At 43.2% G+C, this 16,850-nt stretch overlaps 1 protein-coding gene across 1 annotated transcript in view; it reads right to left on the reverse strand.

Moving 5' to 3' along the window:
* MOCOS (molybdenum cofactor sulfurase) overlaps positions 1-16,850 on the reverse strand; it is a 1,002,829-nt gene that overhangs the window by 21,699 nt on the left and 964,280 nt on the right. Inside the window, exon 14 of the mRNA XM_073630796.1 lies at positions 6,556-6,660. Coding sequence (XP_073486897.1) covers positions 6,556-6,660 — 105 coding nt within the window. The remainder of the gene's footprint in view (positions 1-6,555; positions 6,661-16,850) is intronic.

Genomic DNA, 16,850 nt, shown 5'->3' on the forward strand with positions numbered 1-16,850 from the left:
ACAAATGTAAATTTGCTGTCCCCTCAAAATAACTCAACACACAGCCATTAATGTCTAAACTACTGGCAACAAAAGTGAGTACACCCCTAAGTGAAAATGTCCATATTGGGCCCAATTTGCCATTTTCCCTCCCCGGTGTCATGTGACTCGTTAGTGTTACAAGGTCTCAGGTGTGAATGAAGAGCAGGTGTGTTAAATTTGGTGTGATCGCTCTCACTCTCGCATACTGGTCACTGGAAGTTCAACATGGCACCTCATGGCAAAGAACTCTCTGAGAGTCTGAAAAAAAGAATTGTTGCTCTACATAAAGATAGCCAAGGCTATAAGAAGATTGCCAAGACCATACAGTGGTTTAACAGGACAGGTTCCACTCAGAACAGGCCTCGCTATGGTCGACCAAAGAAGTTGAGTTCACATGCTCAGCGTCATATCCAGAGGTTGTCTTTGGGAAATAGACATTTGAGTGCTGCCAGCATTGCTGCAGAGGTTGAAGGGGTGGGGGGTCAGCCTGTCAGTGCTCAGACCATACGCTGCATCAAATTGGTCTGCATGGCTGTCATCCCAAAAGGAAGCCTATTCTCACTTGATGGAATTGAATGCCTTAGCAGCATCCAAACTTACTATATTACGCAGCAGTGTAAGTAGCTGAAACTGTACAGTTTCGGTGACCATAAACACCACCCCACGAGAGTGGGAGGTGAAGGGGGCTTGATAAACCCTGTCTATCAAGGGCTTCCTAAGGGCAAGCTGCGACTTACCCAGGTAAGTCTCCAGCAGAACCACAACATCAGTGATTTGAGATGGAAGAGGAGTGTGGTGCATTTAGCCTTGCCCTCAGGCCCCTAACGTTTCATGTTAGAAATTTCAAGGGGGCCATGTTAAAAGTTGGGGTACAGGTGAGTGCGTGTGGACTCTCAGGGGCAGAGTCATAACATAATACATAACGCAGTGCATTAGTAGGCTGTCTAAGGTTAACGATTGAAATCTGGGTCCATGTTTTGCATATCCATGAGCAACCCCGTGAACAAACTTTACACAGTAGAGCAAAAGAAAAGGCAAAAGAGCTATTGGGATCATGCTCTGAGCATTAGGAGTATACCTCAATACCATCCGAAGAGCATTGTCTTGCATTTACATATAAACCATCAACCAAAACAACAAATAAACAAGAAAAAAATAAGATGAAATGTGAACACCGGACCAGTGGGAGTTAACACAGCAATACAAGCTGGGCATTGGCAGAGACTTGCAGGCTGGCCAGTGGCCAGGGAAACCAATCTTGAACTGTGAACAGGTACCATAGGGGAACACATAGTACCATCACAAAGTAGTGAATAGGGGGGGGGGGGGGGGCAAATGCTCGCTGAAGAGCACACTTAGGTGTGGGAAGCTGTATCTCTGGTGATGTTTGTGGCTGTATAAAAAAATTAAGGATAGGTAAGCAAATGGGAAAAGCATTAGCATCCCAGAGGGAAACTTCCAAGATCTTCGGCCAGTCTATTGGTAAAGGTAACGGGGTAAACAGATGTATGCATAGAGGAGGAAACAATCCGTTGTTGCCAGCCAATGCCAAAAGTTGGAGAGAGGGGGTGGGGGCGATGAACCTAGCAAAGGTAAGTCCATAAAAGAAGTATCAGTAGGTAGATTAAATTTAGTTGCATCGAGCAGTGCGAGCTAAAGCGAGCCATGGAAGTTGCTGGATTAGTAGGCAACGAAGGCATGTAGCAATGCTTGTAAAAGCACGAAGATACACACTTCAAGAGGGTGCAGGTCTTGCAGTATCTCACCGCTCCAACCACTCGAACAGCCTCAGGTTCCTCAAAAAAATGTACTTTGTCGTCTCCCACCACCTGGAGGTGGGCAGGATACAACTTGGCATAGGAAAGGGGCTTGACTCGCAGTTTGGCTTTAGTGAATTGGGCGTGATGATGCTGTACATCTGCTGAAAAGTCAGGGTATATTGCCATCTTAACATTGCTGTGTGGTATGTTACCTCTTTCTCAGGTGAGTCTGAGGATAGCATCCTGATCTCTAAAATTCATAAACTTGTCTATGAAAGTTCACGGAGGGGTGCCACTGGGGGGTGGTCTGGCTGCCAGGCTGTGGGCTCGCTCCAGTACGAAGGATGTAGAGAAGGCCTTCCTCCCATAGGTGGTCGTGATAAGGTTTTCTAAAAATAAAGGAGAGTCTGAATCTTCTGCTCCCTCAGGGAGGCCCACGAATCGCAGGTTGCAGTGGCGGAGCCTGTTATCCATGTCATCCTGCTTCTGTATCAATGAGTGTAGCTGGTGTTGGAATGGAGGGATCTCGTCCTCCACATGGCTAATCCTCCTCTCTGACTCTGTCACCCATTCCCGCAGTGTGTGAAAGTCTTGGCAGATAAGAGAGATCTACCTTTTACCGCCTCAATTTTGGATGTTAGAGCAGCTGTATCACCAGTGGCTTGCTCTGTCTTTGTGGGAGGAGCAGCGCCATCTTCCTCCTCGGCTCCATGCTCCTCATGTCAGAACTTGTCCAGCTTTACAGCGGCTCCTGTCATTTGCTTTGGGGGAGACATCGCGGGGCGGTGTTGTAGAGGTGTATTTCCGCAGTCAGGTGGGCAAGTAAACGGGCAGTAGAACCCCAGGATTTTGGTATGCAGGATAGATTAAGAATGGAGGTCTCAGTTAAAGCTCCCTACGCCATGATGCTCCAGACCATGCCCCTCGACACTGGGACTTTTGCATCTTCTACTCCCTCTGTGTAGATGCCAAAAATAATTTCTGCCTGTACTGTGGAGGGGTCAGCCACAATGCAAAAACCTAACAAGACCAAAAAGACTTGTTCGTCTCTGCATGACACTCCCCATGACCATAGCGAGGTCAGCTCATATTGCTCTTCCTGTCTCCCTCCAGCTTCCAGGAGGGCCACTTTAGGTCCATGCTGTAATTGAATCTGGGGCCTGCAGCTGCTTTGATTCCACTTTACACCGCAACACCACACCCCACGCAATGCAGATCACCAAGACTTTATGTTCAATTAGCCGATGGGTTGGTATCAAGTCAGGACCGGTTACAAATGAGACCAAATCTTTGTCTGCCACTGCCCAGAATCCCAAGTAACATAATTTCTGATCAAGTGGTCCAGTTCACCTCAAGATTCTGAAAGACGCTATGTGGCATTTTGGGTATCAAACAAAGTTTCTCATCAGAATACCATCCACCAGCACTCCCAAGCTCCTGCTCAGTGTTTACAACTTGACACTTTTGCTCTTTCCTCACCTTTGCAGTCCCTGTCTTAACATCCAGGGGTGCTTGGACAGTACTGTGCAAGAGGCCACCCTTGTCATCTTAGACTCCGCATACTGGTATGCGATAAAAAAAATTATCTAAAAAATGTGATAGCGCTGCTGCAATCTGACAAATAAAACATAAATCCAATAATATGCAATAAACGCATGTGCTGAATAACTATACAATCCAATAGTAAATGTTTAAAAAAGTTGATTGAAACAAAAAATCTTCTTATACAAACCATGTACATTTTTTACTTGAGAAGCGCCTTTTTTTTTTTCCTCGCAGTATAATTTGAAACATTCTATATAAGAAGATTTTTTTTGTTTTAATCAACTTTTTTATACATTTTCTATTGGATTGTATATTTATTCAGCACATGTGTTTATTGCATGTTATTGGATTTATGTTTTATTTGTCAGATTGCAGCAGCGCTATCACATTTTTTAGATATTCATTCATTGTTGTTTTGTGATAACATCCTGGTGATAGCAGCAGCTAGATTTACTGCACATGGTTTATGTCACACAGTTTCTGAGTTTATTGGTATTTTTATATTCACATACCACTAGATGGCAGCGCAAAACTACCACGTATACAATAAAAAAAAAATTAGAGTGCATTATTTCATAGACAACAGACCTAATTATAGAACACACTGGAGGCCTAGTATGCAAGCAGTTTTATTAGGCCATAACATAAAAGGGAGAGATTAAGTAGGTCTTATCGTGAAATAATAGTTTGACTGTAGAATTATATCCAAAAATATTATACTGATTCAAAACACACTAGTAGGCAGAAGTTTTAGGGCTTAAGTACACATACACTAGGTCGTCTGCCAGCAATGGGAAAATGCACAACTTGTTTTGCATCCAGTGGTCAAAACATTCCTATCCTGAACCCGATTGAAGCTCCCCTAACCGCAGCAGCTTCTAAGTAGCTCTTGTAGCTTCTAAGTAGCTCTATGTGTACATGGACACAAACTTTTATGGAGTTGAGTTTAGGAGCTTTGGCTAAAAACTCAAGTTTAGAAGCTGTAGTGTACCTGAGCCCTTAGAGGGGGAGACCAGGTAGATTTTATCTTAAATTAAATTCTAGATTGTATTTTTTCTGAGGCAACAGACAGAAATATTGTAAAAGGCAATTTTTTGTGGCTATGAGCTGAAAATTTGTCTGGTACAAGTAACTATTTTTGCAAGTTAATTATAAAGAAAGGGCCTTATTTCAGTTTTGTGTGAAAAGTGAATGAGCAAAACAAAAAAATTAATGAAAATAAAAATTTTAAAAATGAAAAAAATAGAAACAATTAAAGGCAGAAAAACTAATGATGACTGGACTTAACCAAGGTTTTTAAAACTTTTAATAAAACATGTGTTTTGTTTGTTTATTTTTTTTTAAATTGGTTAGGTTGCTTTAACCACTTGACCTCTGGAAGATTTGCCCTCCTTGATGACCAGGCCATTTTTATTTATTTTTTTTTGGCACCACGTTACTTTAACTGACAATTGCACGGTCATGCAACGCTTTACGCAAATTACATTTAAATAATTTTTTTCCCACAAATAGAGCTTTCTTTTGGCATTTGGTCACCACTGGGTTTTTTTAATTTTTTGCGCTATAAACAAAAAAGACCGAAAATTTTGAAAAAACATCAAATAAAAATTAAAAAATCTAATTTCTTCATAAATTTACAGCAATATGTAATATGCTAAATATTTTGGTAAAAAAAATCCCAATATGTGTATATTGATTGGTTTGCATGAAAGTTATAGTGTCTAAAAACTATAGAATACTGTATATACTGGAATTTTTATTTATTTTTTATACTAGTAATGGCAGCGCTCAGTGACTTATAAGAGGGCTGCAATTGTGTGGCAGGCAATCTGACACTTTGTGGGAACCAGTGCCACTAATACAGTGATCAGTGCTAAAAATATACACTGTCACTGTACTATGACACTGACTGGGAAGGGGTAAAATATCTAGGGCAATCAAAGGGTTAAATGTGTGCCTAAACCAGTATTTGTGTGTGCTGTGAGATGCTTTCACTAAGGGATGTGCTGGTTTTTGTTTCCCTGCTTTGCAAAAACCGACAGATCCCCGCTGACAGGACAGAGCTCTGTCCTGTCTTCCTCCTTGCTGATCAGGAAGTGCCGATGGTGATCGATTTGGCTGTCACCCGCTGATCAGCTTGTGCTGTGAGCAGGCGCTCCTGCAGCACGCACGCGCCCCCTACCCAGAAAAGCAGAATCACATATATATGTGATTATGCGCAGCTGGCCTGCACTGTAGCGGAAAAGCTACAGAATGCGGTCAGCAAGTGGTTAACTGACATGATATGCAAATCAAAGATCACTTATTTGATATGCAAATGGAAGAGTAGTACAATATAATAATAAAGTTACATTGTATTTCTGCATTATACTTCTGATTAATAACACAACACACCACCTCACTTTACAGATGTAAGTCCAGAGATGCAATTTTTTTTTTTATATAAAAATACTGTTTGAAAATTGTATATTGCGTGTGGACATAGATCATTGACTGTGGTTTGGTGGGGAAGCAATAACGGAGGAGATTATATATATATATATATATATATAATATTAAAATTTACCTAGAGTTGGGCTTTTGTATTTCGATACCATGCTTTATGGATGTTTAAAGAGTGTGAACAGTAAATACATTTTTAACAGTAACAAGTACCTGTTCCCATGGTTGTCTGAAAAATTCATATAATGAAAAATATGAGCATTCAAGTGCCGCTAAAACCAGAGCTTTTTCAGGTTTGGATACAATAGAAAATGATTAGCTAATAAGTGTGAATCCAGCATTTTGGGGACTTTCCTGGGACAGGAAGTGAATTCTCCCTATTAGAACCCAGATGACAAAAAAAAGCCTCACAGATGACAAAAAATAACTTGCATGGGTTCTAATTATTCCTTACTCTCTCCAAACTTATAAAATATATAGCTTGTCCATAAATATTTACAGTACCTGTCCCTGCTAATTTTCTAAGTCAATACTGGAACCTTAAAGAAGAGCTAAAATATTTTTATAATTTTTTTTTTTTTTTTTTTTGTTAGTAACTATACCGTAGTACAAATATGCTGCCAATTTGCCTTTCAAAAGTACCCCACAACTCTACATCATTTATCTTGTTAATATATACTGTGTCTACAATTTAGGACTTTAGGACTAAGACTTTTTTTGCCCTCCAATAAGTTTAAAGTTTTTTTGTTTTTTTGTTTTTTTTTTTTTTTTTAATAAATATGCTCACCTTTCCCTCTCTGCTGGATGATAAAGTCTGTAAAATTTCTCCCCTTTTCTCACCAGTTGACTGATTAATGCAAATGATTTGGCATCTGGTACATTTGCCTGAAACCTAAGGAGAACAGAAACATGTAAAAACTTTACCTTATAAGGTCTTTTTTATTTTACCCTTTCAAACATATTGATTAAATAAGCATCTCAAAATTTCAGAGATCATTTACAGTATTTCCAAAGTATCCTTTCTCCATCATCCTTGCTTGTCCATTGTCCAACACCTGTGATTTCAATACAGCTTTTATTGTTTCACCATTGTCAATGAAAGAAAAGCTACTGGATGGGTTAGAATGTATCCACGCGCCACCCATAGTTTCCCATTATGATATTATGATGTACTATAAGTCATAGCATATGAAGGTGGTGAGAAGGAACAATGAATGTCTACATGTTCAAGGTGACTAAGATTTTTCATTAGTCAGATTATATTTCAGTGTTTGACTGCCATCAAATGGTTAAATCCAGCATTTCAGACAAATACTCAAAACCTTATATTCAGGAAACCTTCCTCTTTTTGTGTACACATTTTCCTGATTTTAATAAAGCCATTCTCAAATGTTCAGGATGGCATGTATTTTGAAACCACTATCGGGTTGGAAAAACTGTGCCCTAAATTATAGACTATTTTAGTCTGTGACATTGTAGTAAATGTTTGTTTCATGGTTTGAGAGTTAGTCCAGCAAGTTTTGTTCCCCCTCTTTCTGTATTACATACAAATTGTAATTTCCTTCTCTATGCTCTTGCACTATCCCTAACTTTCTCCTTAGTCTACTGCCACTTGTCCTCTTCAAGCAAAACAACAGTCACATCATTCTGCCCATTTCATATGAGTCCAGCCTGTTGTTAACATTGAAGTGCGTCACAAAGCAAACTGGGCTCATAGTATCACAAGACTGAGAGGTGCTCATATATTACGTGAGCAGCACTAAGTCCAGGTAGAATTACCATGATAGTAAGTAAGGGAACATTAAAAACCCTCAGGAGTGCTAATCCATACTCACTAAATCCAAAACTTATTGAAAAAAAAAACATTTGGCTAGACATAAGTTGCTTTTCTTACCTCTCGAAAAACACAAAATTGCTGTGAGAAGGACAACTACCTGCTCTACTCAAATGTATAACCTATTCTTATTCATAAACATACCTTTATCAGAGAACTTATGACTATTACAGCAGAAGAGATCTTATGACTCATCCGTCAGAAGAGATTAGGCACCAAAAAGCCTGCTTCGTCTCTTCATATATATGCAGAACCAGTATATATAAAGCTAGCTACAGACTTGAGATGGTTAAAGCCCAATACAGCTAATTTCAAAGAAATTATTGTCATATAAATGGGCACCAGCAGAAACCACCAGATGAGAAATATTGAGGGGATATCAGAACTGATTAGTTTTAAGACAGGAAGATTAGTATGGTTTGGTGGTGGAGCGGAAAGTGCTGTTTTGGTTAAATAGGAGAGTAAGATGAGGAGAGGATAAAAGATTATGAAAAAAGGGACGGGCAAAGAAATGGGAGACGAGAAAGTGAGTGGGATAACAAGTGCAGTAGTTATGGGGGGTGAGGGTAAACAGAAGGGTATGGGAAGATTGATCAAGGGTTGCCTGTCCCCTCCCCAGGTCGCAATAGACCAGAATCTATATGTTTGTTAAACTGGTTTACAGTTTAGGATGGGCATAAATAATCCTGGTTTTCTATACCTACAAAAATTTATTATGGGTGTCTCTCAAGATGCTTGTCAGTTTTTCATTTACCATGATTCCATTTAGTCTTGTCATGACCTCATGAAAAAGGACTGCTGTTTTCTTCCAAGCCTTTGCAATCACTTGTTTTGCTAACATAATTGGAACTAGAGTTGTTGTTGTCTCATCAAATGGTCTGAAGGGAGATATAGCAAGGTAGTCCACAGATCCTTACATATGATAATGAAAAGACTGTAAATTAGGCTGCATACTCTGGCCAAAAAGAGAATTATTCATGAACCAGAACAACAAATGTCAATCATAGTGCCATTAGTAGAATAAAAGGATATTGTGTGTGTAATTCTGGTGGGCACCAAGCACCAGTGCAGAGCACCTGGTAAGCAGTTTCCCAAGTCAACATATTGATAGAACATTTAGCTACCATGGAACTTATGGTCTCCAGTCCTCCCAAGTTTTTGTAGTGGTCAAATTAGACTCACATTTTTATTGCATATTCATGGAGGGCTGTGAAGGTGTCATGAACCACGAAACAGACAGAGACAGAAAATGCTGTAAAAATCACGCCTTTTAATAAAATAGTAAAAATGGTACAACTGGTAAAAGGTAATCAAAACATAGCAGGGTTCAGTAGCAAAATCGGGTAGTCAGAACAAGCCAGGAAATCAGGAAGCCAGAGATCAGCATAGTCAGAGGCAGCAGACAGGATCAGGAACCAGAAGGGACGTCAGCCAGGCAAGTCTTCAACAGGAACACAGCAGAGAGTCTCTAGATATGTTGAAGAGACAAGGAAAACACGAAATGTTAAAAAGGAATCTAATGCGTAAGCCACTGGATTGATCCTACATAGAATGCGGAAAGGCCCAATAAATTATGGTGCCAGTTTTAGTGAGGGAACACGGTGTCGGAAGTTTATGAGATGACGGCCAGACCCTGTCCCCAATCTGGTAGGAAGGAGCAGGTAGGCGTTGGCAGTCAGAATGGAGTCTGTACCTCTCACTGGCACATCATAAGGACTCCTGGACCTGCACCCAAGTGGAATGAAGATCGCAGAGATGCTGCTCTAACACAGGATATCTTGGAAGAACAAATGAGTCAGTCAACATGGATGGTTGGAATCCATAATTTGCCATAAACTGAGACAATCGGGAAGCAGTATTGACGGCACTATTGTGAGCAAACTCCACCCAAGGTAGGAGGTCTGACCAGTTGTTATTGTGGTCAGAAATATAGCAGCGTAGAAACTGCTCCAAGGCTTGGTTGGCTCGTTCTGCTGCTCCATTGGACTGCGGGTGATACTCAGAGGTGAAGGAAAGCTGAATTCCTAACTGTGCAAAAAAGGCTCACCAAAACCTGGAGACAAACTGGCTACACCTGTCAGAGATGATAACCTTGGGTAGCCCATATAACCAAAAGATCTCCTGAGCAAAAATGGATGCCAGTTCTTTAGAGGAATACAATGTGACATCTTTGAGAACCGGTCAACCACCATAAGAATAACTGTGTTGCCCTGGGAGTTGGGTAACTCCACAATAAAATCCATAGACAGGTGGGTCCAAGGCCTCTCTCCATTGGGTATGGGTTGTAGGAGGCCCACTGGAAGGTGTTGTGGTGTCTTACTCTGTACACACACGGTACAAGCAGCTACAAAAGGTGGTTACATCAGCGCGGAGACTAGGCCACCTGAATTGTTGAGAAATAGCCCAAATGGGTGGCCAGCCGCCTTGTAAGTCTGGAGCAAAGCACTGCAGAAATTCTCAGGGACAAAGCAGCGGTCGCCAGGTTTCTTAGGAGGAGACTGGATCTGAGCAGCATGAATTCTGTCACCCAAAGGTGAGGTGAGACTGATGCTTACAGTAGCCAGAATGCAGTCAGGAGGTATTACAGGAATAGGCACCGACTCAATCTTGGAATGCGTCAGCCCTTACATTCTTAGTACCAGTTAAGAATGAGACTATGTTATAACTGGCAAAGCCAAGAAAACGTTGTAAAGGACGTAGACCTATGGGTCGAGGCCACGGTAGAAATGCAGATAATTTCTCTGGGTCTTTCGAAAAACCGGCTGTAGAAATGTCATAACCCAGAAATTTTAAACTGTTCACGATGGAATGTGCACTTCTCCAACTTACAATACAGGTTATTATCTCTCAACCTCTGTAGCACACGGGAAACATCTGTGTGGTGGCTCTCTGGGGATTTAGAATATATGAGAATATCTATCATAGAGATAAACCATCACACATTGCTGCAACATATCTCAGAGGACATTGTTGATGAACTCCTGAAATACTGCAGGAGCGTTGCAAAGACAAAACGGCATTATGAGGTATTCGTAATGTCCTGTCCTAGTGTTAAATGCAGTTTTCCATTCATCGCCCTCTTTGAGCCTCACAAGATTGTATGCCCGATCGAGCTTTGTGAAAAGGGTTGCTCCCTTGAGGCAGTCAAATATATCCGTAATCAACGGAATCAGGTAGGCGTTTTTAATCGTGATGTGATTGAGACCCCTATAATCGATACAAGGTCTCAGTTCACCATTCTTTTCACAAAGAAGAAGCCAGCACCAGCAGGAGACAAGGGTTTGCAGATGAACCCTCAGGAAAGTGCGTCAGCAACATAGTCCTCCATAGCTTTATCCTCCAAGACAGACAAAAGGTAAAGCCGGCCACAGGGAGGCATAGCACCAGGTTGAAGGTAAATTGCGCAATCATACGACCAATGTGGAGGCAAACTACTGGCTTGACACTTGTCAAAGACATGGCTAAATTTGTGGTGCTCCTCTGGCAAGGAGGAGACGGAAGAGGTACACAAGACCTTAGCCACTTTCCGAAAACATGTCTTACTGCATTGTGGCAACCAAGAAAGAACCTCAGCACGAAGCCAATCAAGAGTATGTGTATATATACCTGTCTGTAGACACCAGTTTTTGAGCTATGAGCAAGCACCCGACCTTGGTGTAAAACATGTAAGCTGATACCTGTAGTTCACCTTTCTATCTGGAACTTGAATAAAGAAATTGCATAGGAGTGCAGCCATCCAGCCTTCCTTTCTTCTAAGTATCTGTTTGCATACAGGGCTCTCACCCTCCACATGGGATAGAGGCTTTTTGGAGCAGCAGGGTAAGAAAAAATGCCTTAGAGCGATGTACATGTACCAATCAAAAGAGGGGTTGTGCCTCTGTAACCAAGGATAAACAATAACCCCCATATAATGAGGAGAGGAAATTATTTGAAATTGGATTATCTCATGGTGAACAGCCCCTACGGCCATGGTCAACTGAACAGTCTCATGAGTCACATGGGCAGGCTGTAGAGGTCTCCCATCAATAGCCTCAATGGCAAGTGAAGTGGCACGAAGCTGCAGCGGAATCGAGTGCTTAGACGCAAAGGCACTGTCTATGAACAGGCCTGCAGCCCGAGTTGATTCAAGCCGGTGTATCCTTCAAAGTAACCGTGCATGTAACAATGCCACCTAAGGTCTGTCCCCTACAGGACCTCAGATGCAAGTCTTTCCCAGACAGATAGGACAAGACTTGAAGTAACCTGCCTGGCCACAATAAAGGCACAATCTCTCCCTCCTATAGGCCCTCTAATCCACAGAGATGTGTAAAGCCCAACTGCATGGGTTCTACTTCACTGTAGGGATGTGCCAAACACCCCCTGGTTCGGTTCGCAGCAGAACATGCGAACAGGCAAAAAATTTGTGCGAACACCGTTAAAGTCTATGGGACTCGAACGTGAAAAATCTAAAGTGCTAATTTTAAAGGCTAATATGCAAGTTATTGTCATAAAAAGTGTTTGGGTACCCAGGTCCTGCCCCAGGGGACATGTATCAATGCAAAAAAAAGTTTTAAAAACTAACGTTTTTTCGGGAGCAGTGATTTTAATAATGCTTAAAGTGAAACAATAAAAGTGAAATATTCCTTTAAATATCGTGCCTGGGGGATGACTATAGTATGCCTGTAAAGTGGCACATTTTTCCTGTGTTTAGAACAGTCCTTGCACAAAATGACATTTCTAAAGGAATAAAATTAATTTAAAAATGCTTGCGGCTGTAATGTAATGTTGCCCCCTTTGGGTCTGGTATGGATATTAAGGGGAACCCCACACCCAAATAAAAAAAAAAAAAGGCGTGGGGCTCCCACGCCCTATATACTCTGAACAGCAGCAGTATACAGGCGGTCCCCTGGTTACAAACAAGATAGGGACTGTAGGTTTGTTCTAAAGTTGAATCTGTTTGTAATTTGGAACAGGTACATTTTGTAAGTGTAGCTCCAGCCAAAAAAATCTTTTTAAGCTTTTTGGATAACATAGGGAAGGGTTATCATCACCCCTGTAACATTTGTTTTGCTGTCTCAACCCCTGTTCAGAAGATTTCACCTCACTTTCTGTCCCAATGACAATTGGATTTAGAAAATTATGGGTTATTAGGGAAATGAGGATTGGTGATAAAGCATCAGTGGAGACACCTTTTTCCCATATTAACTCTTACAGGAGAGAATTTCCCCTCCTAGGGGTAGCTTTCCTCTCACTTCCTGTTGTCTCCCTCCATTTGTAAGTAGGAGTCATTTCTAAGTCAGATGTTTGAAAATAGGGGACCGCCTGTATATACTATACGGCCTGCCCTATACACCCTGTGGAAAATTGGGCCTTAGGTGTTGGTGGTACCAGAACATTGTAAGCCCTCACAGTTACTCTTGGTGGGAACGGGCCCTGCTGTGAAATATTATATCAAGAATTGTAATTACAAGCCCCTGTTAAACAGGGGCATAAAAATTGGGCCTTAGGCGGTGGTGGTGGCACAACACTGTAAAGCCTCACAGATACTTTTGTTGAGCGCAGGAGCAGGCCCTGATGTGAAATATTAGATCAAAAATTGTAATTACATGCCAATGTTAAACAGATGCAGAAAAATTGGGCCTTAGGCAGTGGTGGTGGTGCCCTGAACCGAAAATATTCCTAGAAGCTATCATGAAGATTGAAGAGGAATAGGATAGTCACTCAGCATATGCAGTCTTCAAGGGATCCCACATCCATAGAAAAATCAATCGGTTACAGCAGCATCAGGTGCTTGGTAGCTGGTGATCCAAGACTGATTCATTTTTATGAATGTGAGCCTATCAACAGAGTCTGTGGACAGGCGCACTCTGATCGGTTACAAAGCCTCCAGCAGCACTGAATGTGTGTTTAGAAAGAACGCTGTATGCAGGACAGGCCACTCAATTGCATATTGAGCAAGCTCTGGCCAGTGGTCCATCCTCAAGACCCAGTAACCCAGTGGATGTTCTGGTGGAATGGTCCCCAAGTCTGATCTTGCCCCTAGATGTTCCTGCACCATATAATTCAGATGCTGGCGATGGTTGCTAGAACCGATCAGACCTGGGCGCTGAGGCCTGAAGAATTGTCTGAAGGAATCGGTCAGCTGGCCACCTTCTCCACCGCTCTTTCTGTGACTGAACGAAGCCTTAGCAACACGTTGTTCAGCAAGAGGAAATTGTAACCTCCCAGGGCCTGGAAACGCATTGCACAAACCTTTCTGCAAAGCCTCCCGAAGGTGTTTCATCCTCTGCTCCCTCTGTGAAGGCTGAATAAGTTCTGCAACCTTACCCTTGTAACGTGGATCAAGAAGGGTTGCCACCCAGTAATGATCCCTCTCCTTGATACCACGAATCCTAGGGTCCTTTCGCAGGCTTTGCAGGATCAGGGAGGTCATGCAGCGTAAGTTTGCAGAGGCATTCGATCCTGAGTCCTCTGGGTCACTAAGGATCACATGATCTTCAACCACCTCCTCCCAGCCACATAAAACTCCATGGGTTTCTGGGGACTGCAAACGATCTCTTGAAGACTGCTGCTGATGCTGAGTGTTATCCTCCACCTCCATGCTGACACAATCCTCCTCCTCCTTTTCTTTATCCTGTGTGATCGGCGGGCCTGCAGGAATACTAGTATCTGGATAAAGGGGGCCTTGAGAGGTAAGGAAGCCCTCTTCCTCCCACTGTTCTGCCTCAAGTGTCCTGTCCATGATTCCACGAAGCGTGTGCTCCAACAGGAAGACAAGAGGGACAGTATCACTGATGCATGCACTGTCACTGCTCACCATCCTCGTGGCCTCCTCAAATGGTGACAGGACAGTGCATGCATCCTTGATCATTAGCCACTGGTGTGGCGAAAAAAAGCCAAGCTCCCCTGACCCTGTCCTGGTGCCATACTCACACAGGTACTCATTAATGGCCCTCTGCTGCGTGTGCAGCAGCTGCAGCATTGACAACGTTGAGTTCCACCTGGTGGGCATGTCACAAATGAGGCAGTTCTTGGGCAGGTTGCTTTTTCTTTGAATGCCAGCTGAGCACTGGCATTATATGACCGGCGGAAATGACCAGACTTTCCTGGCCTGCCTCAGGAGATCCTGTAAACCAGGGTACCTGCTTAAGAACTGCTGCACCACACCATGCCTGGCTGAAGCTGGCATGGTGTCAACCACCTCTGTGCCTGCCCCTGCAGAGCTGCCAGAATCTCTGCCCCAGTGTGGCTCCTAAGACCAACTCAAGCACCGCATGGCATCTTTTTGCCTGAGTGCTTGCGTAACCCCTTGAATGTCTACGGAACACCGCTGGTTCAGAGGAGAAATCTGCAGAGGAAGAGGCCATAGAGGAAGAAGAAGAAGAGGGGGTGGAGGAGAGAGCTGTGGCAGAATCACCACTAGCATTTTGGAGGCGTGGTGGCAGAACAAGCTCCAACAATATGGAACCCTCCCCTGCATCCTTCCCAGCTGCCAGCAGAGTTACCCAGTACACCGTGAAAGAAAGGTTACGTCCCTGTCCATGCCTGGACCATGAGTCAGCAGTAATGTGCACCTTACTGCTGACCGCCTTGTCCAACGAGGCCAAGACATTGCCTTCCACATGCTGGTAGAGAGCCGTAATGTCCTTCCGTGAATTGAAATGGCGTTTGGGAACCTGCTACTGAGGTACTGCACATTCCACAAATTCTCGAAAGGGGGCAGAGTCTACCAGCTGTTGCAGTGCTAGCAATTTGGCCAAGCTAGCATTCAGATGCTGAGCATGTGGATGGCTGGGACTGCATTTCTTTTGATGGTTTAGCAACTGGGGTACGAAAATTTGCCTGCTAAAATCTGATGTTGGTGTACCGATAGCAGATTGGCCGCAAGTACTTGGAACACCTATTTCTATACCTTCATTCCTCTCAGTGCAGGTTTCTGAGAGGACTGGATGTATAGTGGGGTTGAAGGTTCCTCCTTCCCCTTCCTCTTCCTCTTCCTCCACTGCCAGTTTCTTGACCTTCTTGGGCACCCCCTCTCTCTAGGCTCACGTTACTCCCTTCCTAAACCTGGGTACCATCATCGGAGCCTTCAAATCGTTGCGCATCCTCCTGCAGCATGTACCCGACACTGTGGTCGAATAGTTCGGGAGAGTCCTCCATGCATGATGGTGGGGCTAGGGAAGGAGTGACTGTTGACATGGAGCCGATGGAATAGGCCGCTTTGGCAGCTGCATTGGCAGGCAAACTATTCTGAGCCTGGATGACAGAGGATGAGGAGGGCTTTGTTATCCATTCCACCAACTCTTCTGCATGTTGTGGCTCAATAACACAGCCAGCTGCAGAAAAAAAGGACAAGCGTGCCCCACGGCCACATGCTGAGGATGCACCGTGTCCATGACCAGCACTGTTGACTGTAGACACAGTCTGCTTGCCCTCTTTTAGTGGCCTGTGAGCGTCTGCCTCTCCTTGGCCTTCCGGACATGTAAATTTTGTTTAGCAAAACCACACTACACTGTATTGTGTACTGTGTACACCACCAGAAAAGTAGAAGCAACTAGGGGTGCACGGTACTGTGTACACAAACAGAAGTGTAATAACAACTATGGGTGTACTGTATTGTGTACACCACCAGAAAAGTAGTAGCAACTGCACTGGGGGTGCACGGTACTGTGTACACCAACAGAAGTCTAATAACTATAGGTGCACTATATGTATTGTGTACACCACCAGGAATGTAGTAGCAACTGCACTAGGGGTGCACAGTACTGTGTACACTAACAGAAGTGTAATAACAACTATGGGTGTACTATATTGTGTACACCACCAGAAAAGTAGTAGCAACTGCACTAGGGGTGAACGGTATTGTGTACACCACCAGAAGTCTAATAGCAACTATGGGTGCACTGTATGTATTGTGTACTGTGTACACCACCAGAAAAGTAGTAGCAACTGCACCAGGGGTGCGCAGTACTGTGTACACCAACAGAAGTGTAATAACTATGGGTACACTATATGTATTGTGTACACCACCAGGAACGTAGTATCAACTACACTAGGGGCGCACAGTACTGTGTACACCAACAGAAGTGTAATAACAACTATGGGTGCACTGTATGTACTGTGTACACCACAAGGAAAGTAGTAGCAACTGCACTTGGGGTTCACGGTACTATGTGCACCAACAGAAGTGTAATAACTATGGAGAGGGGGGGCGCGACCAGATTCTGAGGTGAGAGGTCGCTGCGGTCCTGGACCTCACGCTCGCTCCC

This window comes from Aquarana catesbeiana, linkage group LG05 (assembly GCF_042186555.1).
Source record: "Aquarana catesbeiana isolate 2022-GZ linkage group LG05, ASM4218655v1, whole genome shotgun sequence".
NCBI classification, from domain to species: domain Eukaryota; kingdom Metazoa; phylum Chordata; class Amphibia; order Anura; family Ranidae; genus Aquarana; species Aquarana catesbeiana.